Here is a 13,893-nt window from a genome sequence, read left to right on the forward strand (position 1 = left end):
GTCATTCAAATAAAATTATAAATTCTCTTTCAAAGAAATTCAGAGCCTCTTCCTGTAAGTCCTTCCCTGGATTTCACGCATTTACTGCTTGCGACAATTTCCGTACCATCCCAAACCTCTTCACTATTCAGGTTGATTGGGTAGTATTGGCTCTGGACTTCTGAACTCATTCTTTGACTTGTGTAAAAACATACTCTAATTTAAACTCTAATTAAGTCTACGACGAGGTTCTGATAACAGCCGAAACAGATGTATAACTGCACAACCACCAGGAGTTGTGTTATTGCCGTAAAAGTCGTCGAACCACTCGTCTCCAAATTTAAAATTTGGCGAGGACTTACTGAAACTGAGTGGCAGGGCAAAATTATAAATTGAACTGAATTTTAGCAACAAAGGGGAAAAGTTACCTTGTTTGCGATATGGACTTTTTTGCTATTGCCGCTTACTTTTTGACACTTCTTACAAGTTAGATTTTCATATAGAAATCAGATTACGCGATTTTGTTTCGGTGAATATTCAAAGCATAACACAATAAAAGGCCAGTTTAAAATAACAAGGAATATTGAAAAAAATTAGCCAAGTACTACCAACTTGGCATTTGTAGGGCCATGTTCGTCAAGGAGTTTCCATCACAAATTTAAAGAAATGGATAAAAGTAGAACTTGTAAAATAAAAAAAGAATTACAAAAAGAATATGTAAATGCGTATCCAAGCAAAAGTCCAATTGCCAAACTGAAGTAAAACTTAATTCTATGTTTTAAGTATTCTGATTGTAAATACCAGACATTAGAAATATATACATATATAATATGAAGAGTGAATTAGGCGAAAATTATGTTTCAAAAAAAAAGAATCGCGGGAATTATACACTCATTAATTGAATTATCCTCCTTGAATTGTTTATCGCTACAAAAAAATCAGAAGATAAAAATCTTATGTCCGACCATGCAAAGGACAATGTGCCAATAAGTCCTAAGTTGGGTCTTTTCTTGCTACCTTATCTATTCTTTGTTGGGTTGTTAATATCGCCGCGATGAACGATGAAATCGTCATCGGGAATAAAAATTTTTGTTCGAGCGATTATCGCGCGATAGATTTCAAAATCAGTATCGATCGATAATCGCGTTTTCATCGTCGAAGCGCTAGTTTCTTTTAACTGCAGACTGTTTTTAAGTAGCATTAAACGACAGCGGAAAATGGATGAGCACTACAGTGGTGTTTTCGTCCATCCAAGTTTTTAAATACCACGGCCCAGCTGGAAAACCAGGGATATTGTTAATATAGTTTTTCTGCTCTTAAAAAAAATATGTAATAAAAATATATGCCACGTGACCGTCAAGACGACCCAGATAGATGATGGAGCACGGGCAAATCTTGGCAAAGGTCAGAACAAATAAGAGCAGCCGAGCTTATTCGAAGTTTGCATTAGAAATATACATACACATAGGAGAGAGCGGGGCTATTCCGGACAAAATTTTGCAAACTGTGTAATAGTTCACATTTCTTTCAGTAAAAGCTAATATAAGTATTTGTTTTTTGTACCAAAATGTAGCCCAGGTTTTCTTCTTTTAAAAACTTTTTTTTTTATGTTTTTTAGTTATAAATTAAGCTTAAATATAAACGGTTTAGTTTTACTGACTTTTGGTCCGGTTCCACAAAAGGGGCTTTTTCGGACAGTTTAAGACTAAATATATTTAAATAGTTTTACCCAATATTTATTATGTATAAATATACCAATCGAACCGAAATTTAATTTCCGTTTTGATGGCATAACTTTTGTGTTAGCTTAAAGTAACGGAAATCCAAGAAATCAAATGAAATGAAATAAAGTATAGTAAACATTTGTTTTCCCTTTGCCTGCGGTGTGTTTAGCACAACCCGCAATTTTTTGTATGCCGTCCGGATAACCCCGTCAAAATAAGATTGACATTTTCGTTAATTGGTGTAGCTTAGCTTAGTGGCAACGGTGAAAAAATAATAATTTTTAAACAAATAATTTTCTTAATTTAGCAATAACCTAAAAACATAGCGAAAAACAAATACTAGGTGGCAAATATAGCACATTATATAGCATGATATTTTTTTTAATTTATTTATAACAATATTTTAGTGCTAAATTTAGAGTGTTTCGCCCTGTCCCATATAAGCCCCGAATTTTTCCACGCCCACTTTTTTTCCGCAACTTTAAAAATTGGTAGCGGGTAAACTAACGACTCTAAAACAAAATTAAAAATAATGGAGATAGAAAAAAGCGAGACAAATACAATAAACATTTATTTTACAAATCGGATGATTAGGAAAGGCCCTACACGAGAAAAACAAAAACCGGCTCGTTGAGCGTGGGGAGGAGCTTAAAACACCCTTACGCTACAGTACATATTCTTCCGTCACACCAGGTGGGGCTACGCTACGCTTTGCTCCGTAACGTTGCGTTAGTGGCAGTGTGAATGTCCCTTTAGTAGTAAGAGGATCAAGAAAGCGCCGAACTTTGCTAATACGCCACAAGTGAATGAAAGAGGACCGACAAATATTTCGAATGTGGGAGGACATCGAAAGATGGGAATCAAATGTGACGCCAAGGTGTTTGACTTCAGCAGACGGTTGAAGAATGCCGGAGCCCATTTCCAAAGGTAGAGGGGCAAGTTTGTGGTCCTGATGAGGTGAGACGGCGTAGAAGAGGAGACACTTGGAAAGGTTGAGGTTGACGTGTTGATAAAAAAGCCATCGATCCCGAAAAATTAAAATTGAAATCCGAGTCGAAATTGTGCCTTTCATGTCCGTGTTTTAGTCACATTACACGCATTCCTGTGGCCCATAGTCTACTCTAATAACGGCCACACGGAGGCGCGGGCTATCTCTCTCTGTAAGCCCCGCCTAGTCACGTGATTGTTACTTGTCTGTACTTGTTGGCCCACCTCTTTTACTCCGCCTTTTTTGGACATTCAAACAACTCCAAACAGAGTAGGCTATTATTTGGACAATACAGGCGAGATAGCTCGCCGGGTGGCTGTGATTAGAGTAGGCTATGCTGTGGCCATATTGTATTTTTTTTAAATCATGTGGTCCTCAGTTGACACATCGCGCTCACTTGTATTAGACAAACATGCATTATTTACTATATTAAATAAGCTGAAATAGGCACATCCCAACAGTAATTTTTATGACTCGATTAACCATTGAAAAAACACGTCAGCGTAATGTATGCACAATGATTCGGACTTTGGGCGACAATTAACTTGGAAGACACTGAACTATAAGCACAGCAGGATCGTCTGACGTTTACTACACGTTTATAAAATTAAATTTCAAATGAAAACTTAACTTACAGTAAACTTAACATTTTTTACTAACTTGGCACGGCATTACTGTCTAGCAACGATAAACAGGAAGAAATACAACAGGTGGTTGTAAACAATTACTAATTGTTTTTAATTCGTGAACATTACATCAAACTATTTATTACACACACTATTTCATCTTAAAGGGGATTCCAGATTTGTTTTTAACTAAATGAGTAATCATATGTTCATCTTATGTATTTATTAATGGTCTAAAAAGATGTCCGTAGTGTAATACTTTTCTGAAGAAGCTGTTGTATAAATAAATAATGTAAATAAATACACTCATTAATTACTGATAAGCTATTGACCATTGATTTTACAGCTAAATTTGTTCAATCAAATGTTTCAAAACCATAAATCAAACATTCACTCGTGTTTAACTGTTTTTTAATCACAATGCGCAATTTGAAAAGAGAAAGTATGATATTGTGAGCGGAATAAAGTGTATCCGAAGGCCTCTGCTTTGTCATACTCCGTGGCACTTGTAGGTGGTGAGTCCCAGTTTTTATAACTTTACACCGTGCAAATTTCAGGAAAATTACTCGAGCTAAAATTTGTTACCCCGAGGCAGTGTGAGCTAAAGACTGGGTGAGGTGCTATTGTGCGGGACAGAGTGCAAAGCTGGGTTCAAATAACCGAATCCCAGTACAAAATTTTTGCTTGTTAAGACGGGGAACATTTTATATCAGGGCAAATTTTCTGGATCAGATGCACATCTTTGGTAACCAAATCAAGACAGTTTTTCATCCGGCTAACATTTTAGGCAAATCTCGAAATATTAAACATAAGAACCTATGTAAACATATAACGTGTGAGATGCGTATGAGACTCACTGACTGTTTCCAACAAGAGATCAACCTTACATTACCGGTTTCTGAACATGAAAAACCATGATTGATTAGAAACAGATAACAGTAAAAAAAAAATAACCAAACACAATCAAAGCAAATGGAAAACCAAGAACCAGATCAATCATTTGTGGGAAGATGAGCAGCTTTACACCTGCGCTGGTTTCTCAGCTCCAACCACGACCATAATCTTCTGCATGAATACGGTGAAAGCAACTGTAAAAAATGGAGAAGATGGATTTGAAGGTAAGAAGACTGATTTATGATAAATTTGTACTGTAAATCGTAAACAAACAAGGTGAAGACAGGGTACTTACGAAATAGGGTTTAAAAAAAAAGTCACTCGGGGCTGACTACAACCATCATCTTCTGTAGGGTGACAGTTAATGAGGCTGCCACAATAACAAAAAATAACAAAAAAGATAAAATAAACAAAGGAAATAATAATTTAAAAAAATACAAAATAAAACAAGCTTAACCAAAGAAACTAATTCAAATCGTGCAAAACATCGAACTACATCCACTACAGTTAAAAAGTATCGATAAGAAACTTACCCAGAGCTTTGCGGATGCAGTGTGGCTTGTTTTCCCAATAAATGAACACAAAATATACGGGAACGCCCGTAAATATAATCAACGCTCCGTATCCTATTTGCCACAAAGAGAATATTCGTGAGTAATTTTGAGATTTCGTGGATAAATTCTGGTAAACGGTGTCATTATTTACCCGTATCAACAGGAGATGCAATACACGGGACCACCGTGATGAAGATTGTAGCGATAATGTAAATAATGGGGAAAAAGAGGTTAACTCGAATCGGGCGCTCAAGATCAGGACGTTTCCATCGCAGATATGGGATACATACTACTGCTAAGCCAATGCTCAACTAAAATAAAATTTAAAAAAATTATCACATGTTATTCTGAATAATGTGTAACCTCTTTCGGTCAATTTCGTTATCAACCATTGAAACCTACCCAGGTTGCAAATCCAACGTAATTGATAAGACTGTAGACGTTATCCGAAGCTAAGTAAATGAGAGAGAGCATCGCTATGCACAGGACAGCAGGAGTGGGGGTCAGCCGTGTAACTTGAATCATGGTAAGAATTTCCGGCATTTGTCCTTCACAAGCTCCAGCATAGAACAATCTGCATCAAAATGAAAAAAAAAAAAAAAAAAAAAAAAACGTAAGAAGGCAAATAAATTAATTTATGATTACTTTTTTTTTTTTTTTTTTTTGTTACCTAGATGATGTTAATAATACACCATTGACAGCTCCAAATGTTGACATCGCCACGAACACGGGAATGATCCATGCCATAGGCCCATACAGGCGTTCGGCGAAAGTCTTCATGCAAATAACGCATTTCGCAAATTAACAAAAGAGGAAATTAGTTTGAAAAAATAATAGTAAATTAATCTAGCGTGAAACATCTTTACTGAGAACATACCACCGCAACTGCAGTAGACCCTCGCACTTCAAGGGGAGATAATGTAGTGTAAAATGCTACATTTGTAAACACGTAAGTAACAGTCACCGTAATGAGAGAAATGGCAATAGCGCGAGGTAGGTTTCTGATGTTGTAAATTGATCAAATTAAATATTACCCAATAATAAAACAATGTTGTAAAAGCCTACCTGACAGGATCTTGAAGCTCTTCAATAATGAAATTCAGATAATTCCAACCATTGTAGGCGAATAATCCCGAATAAAACGCCAAAGAAAGCTTCGTAATGTCAGTTTCCGTGTTTTCGAATGTAAAATATTCAGTGTGACCTACATTAAAAAATTTCAATAAGAACAAACTTAACTGACATGGCTGAGAGAAGAAAAAAAAACTTTTGTTGATAGTTTCATAAAGGACTTAAGCTATGGATCGTAACATAGCGTTTGCAATATAGATTTCAAACCTAATTTTCCTCTCTAAATCGAAATATTCTCCGTCTGAATCCGAGTCGAAGTCGATTTAAAAATTTCACGGAACGTAAAACATATCGCCAGGTGGCAGTAGCATAAAGGATATAAAATAATTTCCTTCCCGAAAAATCAATAAATAACCAAAACAAAGAGCCCGAAGATCTTCTCCAGTCAACACAGCGTGACTACGACAAGAAAGACAATTCAGATGCAATAGTTTGCAGTACAGTTTTTCACAATAAGACGTTGCTGAGTAGTACCACGTGCACAAGAGCGATAGTGGAGCAGAGCTAACGTATTGCTAGTACATATAGAAAAAAGCTGATAGGTTCACGCCAAATGAAACAAACGACGACGATGAATAGACTCCGCTATCACACAGTCACATACAAACGCGGTGCCGAGGCGGAAATGTTCTCGCTCATAAAGTTTAAAAAAACAACCAGATATTTTTACAGGGTTTTTCCTAACAATTGCACCATGTCGAAAAGAACCGTAATGACATACAACGGGATTTTAAAAAAGAAACCCGTGATCTTAAAATGTCATGTTGTCAAAATATGAACTTGTGATGCGACAGACGGATCGCAAGGGAAGCAATTAACGTCTACAATTGGTATGGATAAAACGGTATCGAGGACATCCGGATGCAGTCAGTAAAAGCTTGTAAGGGATAGGGAGGAAAGGGGACAATGACAAATGCAAACCAATCGATAAAGAGCACCAGTTCTCTTTCTGACGTCAGTACCCATAGCATTGTTTTGTTTCTTTGAATTCTAAATCTAACGGAGAGGGAATTCCAAAACATTTTCGGGGGGTAATTAAACTACTTCCTTATATTGCATATATTTAAGAAAATACGAGACTAAAACGTACCGGTACAAAGTTGGTAGACGCCAGTTCCCATGATAATGAACAATGCCACTAGTTTGGCATATGTGAATGTATCCTGTACGAGAGTCGACCATTTCACGTCCCAACAGTTGACAAACGTTAAAAGACCTAAATCATTCATTCATTTCAATTAATGTTGATAATGATCAATTAGATAAGCAATAATTACAGATGCAGGCAGCAGCTAATAATCGAACCTAATTAAATGGAGGAAAAATCAATTGTTGCGTGTATTCGATTAATAATTCTTGCAAAAAAACATACCGATTCTGTTGGTGGACTGCATTCTGGAAACATAGGCGTTAAAATATAAATGGAGAAGGTCAAGGCTACAATAGCCTATAACGTAAATACAAAAAAAGAATGGAATTGTATTTAACGAGTTAAGAAAATTGAATTTGAGCTTTACAAACCTGTGAGCAAGGTCTCACAATCATGCATTCAACCCATAAACGGATAAATGCCAAGAAAGGGCCAAACGTTTCCATGATGTAAGCATAATCAGCACCCGATTTCTTTATCATACATCCCAGCTCGGCATAGCAGTAAGCTCCAATCATCGAGAAGATACCTATAATGAGAGCCAAGAATTCAACAAGGAATATAAATTTAAAACATTATTTGCGGAAGTGTGAAAACTGTTGTCAATTCAATTCGCAATAAGAAATAAAGAGGCGATCTTACCCGAGACAATCCAAACGATCAAAGCCATATTCACACTTCCCGTTTGAACCAACACACCGGTTGGAGAAATGAAGATCCCTGAACCGATGATACTGCCGACGATAACGGTGACGCCTTTCAATTTACGATCGAAGTATTGTTTGAACAGATCATTCATTTTTCTTAGAAATTCTTACCGTTTATGAGACTCATCTTGGCTTGAAGCCTAACAGCGCCTCCCTCAGGTTGATCCTTGTCTTTAGCGGCATGTTCCTCATTCTGTGGAACTTCAGCGTATTTTGTTCCCGCTTTTTCCTCCATTTGTCAGAAAATTGAATCCAGAATGCAACTAGTATTGGGTGATTTAATTTGAAAAAAATATATAACTATTTGCAAGTTGTTATCATTGTTATTAAATGTGATTCGACGTTCACAACAACTGGAGTAGAATTTAACACATCTATAACTCGGATTAATGACGTACAGTACTGTAATTTGTCCTTCTTGCATTTAACACTAATTCAAATGTAATAAGTACAACAAAAACATAATTGCAGAATTCATGACAATCTCAGTAAATCTCCGTTTTGATCTGCAAAAATCAAGAAAAGTGTGCCATAGTTACCTAACTAATGATGAATTAAACTTTCGGTAGACGCCGTCAAACACAGTAACGAGGTGTTATTGGAATTAGAATGAAGAAATAATACGCCGAATAATAATCGCTGAACACTACGACAAGACACGTCACGCTTGACTGAACTTCCTGATGACGCTAGTGTAATGAAAGAGCCGTGGCCGTTGTCCAAAGAAGAATGAACTTCTGGTTAAAATCACCAAATTCACGAGCAGCGTCTATAACCTAGTACGATATAGAGGTATATGCACTTGACTGGTTGGTGGTTACGCACGCTTACGCTACGCCCCCAAAATGTGACAGAAGGAACCAACTTCTTTCCGCTAGGGGCGCTAGGTATTTCATGGAATTAAACGGTTTAGGGAGGGAGGCCCAAGATTCTGTAGGTCTTGCCTCAACCATGAAGGAGGAGAAAAAGGAGGCCCTGCATCTTTCAAACAAAAGTGTTGAATTGCCATTGGCAATAAATTGGTTTCTTTTTTCGTCACTAGATGCCAAGGACTCCTTTGAGATGTTGTCATCGTTACGACGTTTTAGTATTTATTTAGTCTGCTTTACACTTTGTTAGAGTTTGAATTCAATTCGTGCGTTTTAACAAGCGATCCGCCACTCAAAGAGACCGTTTTGGGGGTTTTTGATTTAGCGGAAATCGTCGCTGGGGGTTCTAAAAATAAACAAATAGATGGGTTTTGTGCAAAATTTTTCGCTAAGTCGATTGCTAAAAACCGCAATCGCCTAACTTTTGTAGTTTGGGATATATTTAGAAAAAACTGAGAGGGGGTAGCCGAAATTTGGACTTTTTTTCGTTTTTTGTGCAGCAGTTTTCTCGTCAACTGCTGCACCTAAAAATAATCCAATTGGTTTAAAATGATGAGATAGCCCGTCTCTTCAAACCATTTTAATGTTTTTAAAATATTCGGCTTAGAAGCCGAGATATTAATGATTGAAATTTTGAAAAAAATTTCCAAAAATTTCTTCGTTTTTTGGCCATGCCGGCCTTTATCCCGTAAGCCACCTAGCGCTCGCGAAAGCAAAATTTCCCCCTCTTTGCCTTTAGGGTCTGTTGGGGTGACCACCCCCTCTCGATAGGTGTAGGCTGACGTTATGAGGGAGACCACCCCAACAGACCCTAAAGGCAAAGAGGGGGAAATTTTGCTTTCGCGAGCGCTAGGTGGCTTACGGGATAAAGGCCGGCATGGCCAAAAAACGAAGAAATTTTTGGAAATTTTTTTCAAAATTTCAATCATTAATATCTCGGCTTCTAAGCCGAATATTTTAAAAACATTAAAATGGTTTGAAGAGACGGGCTATCTCATCATTTTAAACCAATTGGATTATTTTTAGGTGCAGCAGTTGACGAGAAAACTGCTGCACAAAAAACGAAAAAAAGTCCAAATTTCGGCTACCCCCTCTCAGTTTTTTTAAAATATCTCCCAAACTACAAAAGCTAGGCGATTGCGGTTTTTAGCAATCGACTTAGCGAAAAATTTTGCACAAAACCCATCTATTTGTTTATTTTTAGAACCCCCAGCGACGATTTCCGCTAAATCAAAAACCCCCCAAACGGTCTCTTTGAGTGGCGGATCGCTTGTTAAATCATCATAATGGCACACATCTGTGAAAAGAATAATATATCGATGTCATCGTTCACAGAAGAAATAAAATCAATAGAAAAAACAAATGCTGATTTTCTTGTTCTTTGTAAGGATTATCGTGAAGATGATTTACTTAAACTGATTCAGGCTACCATTGATCAAGGTGCGGATGTCAATCAAACTGATGCTAATAAGAATAATGGAATTGAATTATTGTGTGAAAACTATAATGTGAAAGATTTTATGCCAATAATATCTTGTATTATTCAAAGTGGGTTTGATATCAAGAAACACAACTCTTCAGTTCTCAGGTCTGTACTAGACAGCTCAATGGACCAAAGGCAACAGAATGAGGTGTTGAGACTCCTGACTCGATATGGCCTAAATTTTTATTTGCCCTACAGCTTAATCAAACTCCGTAAAGGAGATGGAAGCATCAGAGTTAAATTCATTAACTATTTAATAGTTAGCAAAATTTCTTTAGGCTGGCATGAGGAATGTCTTAGTTGTCAACAGATTTTGTGAGTGAAGTTTATCTTATAATTTGTGTTCAACAAGTAATTAATTTCTTTTTTTGCTACACAGACTGATTGACAAATTTGGTAGAGGAGTACTTCAACATCAATATAAGTTTCTCAATGTTTACAGAAGCTTTGATATGTTACAGTTTGCACAGGAAACAGCTGATTCAACTCTATCTGAAGAAGAAGTAGCAAGAAGCTGTCCTAGTGATGCACTGATGAAAGAATGGAAAGTTGATGGAGATAAAAAAACAATTTTGTATCAAATCCAATATGAGTTGAAAGATTTATGTGACAATAGTAGATTTAATTGTAAAAACTATGAGTTGTATCTAAGAACTATTTGTAGTGCTGCTGAGTCCTTGAACCATGGAGATGTAGTTGAAGAAATCAAATGGAATTTTCTTCTACCTTTTGATTTTCCCCCGCGTCCGCTTAAACTAAGCAGCAGTCAACAAGAATTAGTGAATGAATGGGACAAAACACTTGAGAATTGGTCCCACGAAGAAAATGATCAAGATTTCGGGGAACTATTGGAAAGCGATTCGCGTGTGGACTACATTAACTTATATAATTTCGATAATAAATGTCATGATGTGTTGAAATTGTAAGTTGTGGATGGAATGTAAATGACTAAATGCTATCGAATAAAATCATTTCCCGATATTGCTGGCGCGCCATCTGAGACCAGGTTGATTTACGAAGTTCCTCAGGAACATCAGACTATCAGAGACATCTCTTATCGAATCTCTCGTATACTTTATAAACCCATTTTAACACAAGATGTCTCTGCTACTATTAGAATCGATGCTTTTTTTCTTTTGTATTCTACTAGACCGCGAATATTTAAACGGAAGTCATAGAAATCGGTAGTGATGATTAATGCCTGATTAAATAAAAGCATAGTAATTCCAGTTTATTTTTAACGACATTTTCTCTTAGTGTACAATCTTTGTTAATTATTAGTTTGAACACTAACTTTTCCTATATAGGAAAAGTTAAAAAGACCAGTCTAACCTGGTCGTTCTTACTAAATGTTCTTCGTTTTCCAGGGAATATTTTAGGCTATATATTAAAATAAACTTAAGTTACGCAGTTTATTTAACTGAACGATCTCTTAATCAGTTGCATTCTTCCGGTGTGTACTTGTACTTCTAAATCCAGGAAGGGACTTGAAAAACCAAGAAATAATAAAATATGGCTTGTTTATCCGTTTTGCCGTGACGTTGTTGGCAGAATGACAAATTTTCTTTTGTTCTACAAAATTTTCTGTTTGATGATTTAAATTTTTTTTCTTTATTTGCAAGATGAAGGTTTTTCGCATCGCTTTTATAAACCACGGTTAAAGTTAAAAAACAAAAATAAATTCACGAAATGTTGACTGGACGATAAAATAATGTAAACAGCAATTTGTATTGACTAATAAGCCACGACGATAGTAATCGTTTGTTATTGTTAAATGTTTGTTTATCAGATTTAGAATCATATGTGGTTATACTGATCATGTAGCAAACTGCAAACCATAGTCTTGATTCCTTAGAAATACTTTTGAAACAATTTATTATTTACATTATTTTTTTTTCTTCAGTCCATCTAGAACGTCAAGATCAAGAAACATGTAAGTCGTGGAATGCGGTCTAGACGACAATTTTGTATGAATACAGATAGAGTAAATTTAGAACACTAGCATTCAAAAACAATTTAACAAAAGGAAATCAGACCAGCAAGTATCAAAATATGTCATTGTTGTAAGTGGCCAGCGGTCTTCTGTTATTCATATTTACTTGTTTTCCAAATATGTTAAGTGAGCGGGGAAAAGACACAAGTAGATTGGAAAGAGTTATTTGAGGAGAATGTCAGAAGGGCAACAAAAATTATCTAGTAGATTAGGGCTTTCCGGGGCTTATGCATTTATCGCTCATAGGGTCTACTGATTTCTTCGTAAAACACCAAAACGCACCAAAGGGACCTTCGCTTTTTTATTGGTATTCCAACACACAAGTCTTGACGTAAACTTCCTGTATTATCTGAACATAATTAATCGTGTCTATTTTGCAGGATGCTAGCAAGAAGGCATTCCAAGAATGGTGATGAAATCCGCAGCTTATTTGGCAATGTAAGATGAAGGGAAAAACACAAAAAGGCTCGGAGCAACTTTCGAAAAAATATACAAATGCGATATTAACCTAGACAAAGCAATAACAGGTTTACGTTGAGGCAGTTAGTCTTTCCTCTTACGTAAGAAGTAATAGAAATTCGCCCTTTAAAAAAAACACAAGGTAGAATACACAATCAAGCCAATGATTGAATTTTTACACAAACTTTGAAATATAAAAATTTGTTTTAAGTCACGTCCTTGTACACATGGCGCCATGAATTGATTTCGTTTTCGTTATTTCGTTCATTATTTTTTCACAAATCTGAAATTCGCCAAATGATTGACCCGGGTCGGTTGGTAACCCGGATTCTTTCGCCACAGATCATGGTTATAATATTTTTATGGATCGCAATAGTTCTTATTATAATTCTTCCGGTTAACATCGGTGTTTTCCAATTTTGATCCCGAAAGATTTCAATTCCAAGGATTCAACACAGCCAGTCATTTTAAATTCCGTAAAATTTGTCTCGTTTTGTTTTGAGTCCATTACAGAATGAATTTCATTCCAGCTAATAGTAAGCGTTGTGACAGTCTTACTTTTCACATATGTAATCAATTAATCATCTACACCATTGGCCAGCACCAGTCGTTCGTGCAACATTTCATCTATTTTTAATGGCTAAATAATCCTCCGGCTAAAATAATTGCGGAATCAATTTACGACATACGAAACGAGACATGTCCAAAGACTATAAATTGAAGTCGAAATCAGCGATGCAGGGAAGACGCTACCGAAATATGTACGTCAATGAATGACCGATGAATGCGAGCGCAATACAGGAAACGCCTTGGACCTATGAATGCAGAAGGGAAAAACATCCGAAGGTTGCAACCAATCTAGATGACCTTACAATTTTATGCTTGTGTTTGCGTCAATCTGGAACGCGAGATTGTTTCCAGACAACTTGATTATTGACTACACCACAAATGCAGAAAAGTCCAAATTTTTGTCAGTCTCGAAAAACCAAGGTTGTATAACATTCATTTGATCATTTAGCGCCCTTTAAAGACTACAAGTGTGTGATTCTAAGAACCCTTGTTTGGCATACACACAACTAAATATGGTAATATATGTGCACGAGAAAAAGGGTAGACTATTGAAATTCATTTAACTATGGTCACGATGGAATGCGCAAAGACACTGGCTCTGTTGCAAAGAGGCTAAAATAGAATGTCGAATTCTCTAGAATTCGAAGTCGACCAAGGATATCCTTGAATTGAAACAAGGGCCAGCAGCCAGCTCTGTCTCTTCTTTTGATGTTGCAGTCAATGAATAAATACAAGCTATATACATTTTAATTAGCAAAATAGAATT

General features: G+C 36.3%; 2 protein-coding genes across 6 annotated transcripts; one reads left to right on the forward strand and one right to left on the reverse strand.

Annotated features, from left to right (window-relative positions):
- Nucleotides 1-3,551: 3,551 nt before the first annotated feature.
- Nucleotides 3,552-8,610, reverse strand: LOC124321206 (large neutral amino acids transporter small subunit 2-like). 3 transcript variants are annotated; one of them, XM_046784109.1, is made up of 15 exons: nt 8,293-8,608; nt 7,865-8,016; nt 7,689-7,802; nt 7,418-7,575; nt 7,269-7,343; nt 7,174-7,201; nt 6,987-7,112; nt 5,831-5,969; nt 5,643-5,766; nt 5,436-5,539; nt 5,168-5,339; nt 4,917-5,076; nt 4,745-4,837; nt 4,507-4,581; nt 3,552-4,405 (listed from the first exon to the last, which is right to left on the reverse strand). In XM_046784109.1, exons 2-14 carry the CDS (start codon nt 7,986-7,988, stop codon nt 4,529-4,531), a joined length of 1,470 nt encoding a protein of 489 aa, XP_046640065.1. In that variant the 5' UTR covers nt 7,989-8,016; nt 8,293-8,608; the 3' UTR covers nt 3,552-4,405; nt 4,507-4,528. The 3 variants fall into 3 exon arrangements, with proteins under 3 accessions (XP_046640065.1, XP_046640064.1, XP_046640063.1); XM_046784108.1 differs by lacking the exon at nt 4,507-4,581 and having other exon boundaries at nt 7,865-8,020; nt 8,295-8,610; XM_046784107.1 differs by lacking the exon at nt 4,507-4,581 and having other exon boundaries at nt 8,293-8,610.
- Nucleotides 8,611-8,767: 157 nt separating this feature from the next.
- Nucleotides 8,768-11,053, forward strand: LOC124321207. 3 transcript variants are annotated; one of them, XM_046784113.1, is made up of 4 exons: nt 8,768-8,898; nt 9,896-10,062; nt 10,204-10,420; nt 10,485-11,053. In XM_046784113.1, exons 2-4 carry the CDS (start codon nt 9,909-9,911, stop codon nt 11,029-11,031), a joined length of 918 nt encoding a protein of 305 aa, XP_046640069.1. In that variant the 5' UTR covers nt 8,768-8,898; nt 9,896-9,908; the 3' UTR covers nt 11,032-11,053. The 3 variants fall into 3 exon arrangements, with proteins under 3 accessions (XP_046640069.1, XP_046640067.1, XP_046640068.1); XM_046784111.1 differs by having other exon boundaries at nt 8,777-8,898; nt 9,896-10,420; XM_046784112.1 differs by having other exon boundaries at nt 8,777-8,895; nt 9,896-10,420.
- The last annotated feature ends 2,840 nt before the right edge of the window (nt 11,054-13,893 follow it).

The sequence above is a fragment of the Daphnia pulicaria genome, chromosome 1 (assembly GCF_021234035.1).
Source record: "Daphnia pulicaria isolate SC F1-1A chromosome 1, SC_F0-13Bv2, whole genome shotgun sequence".
Taxonomy (NCBI): Eukaryota; Metazoa; Arthropoda; class Branchiopoda; order Diplostraca; family Daphniidae; genus Daphnia; species Daphnia pulicaria.

Excerpts from the sequence above, each read along its gene's own strand:
- LOC124321206 (XM_046784108.1), bottom strand. The coding sequence starts at position 7,988 with ATGGAGGAAAAAGCGGGAACAAAATACGCTGAAGTTCCACAGAATGAG. Across the intron at positions 5,970-6,986 it reads CGTCTACCAACTTTGTACCG|GTCACACTGAATATTTTACA; the intron begins GTACGTTTTAGT and ends TTTTTAATGTAG. Across the intron at positions 4,838-4,916 it reads TGCATCTCCTGTTGATACGG|GATACGGAGCGTTGATTATA; the intron begins GTAAATAATGAC and ends TGTGGCAAATAG.
- LOC124321207 (XM_046784111.1), top strand. The coding sequence starts at position 9,909 with ATGGCACACATCTGTGAAAAGAATAATATATCGATGTCATCGTTCACA. Across the intron at positions 10,421-10,484 it reads CTTAGTTGTCAACAGATTTT|ACTGATTGACAAATTTGGTA; the intron begins GTGAGTGAAGTT and ends TTTGCTACACAG.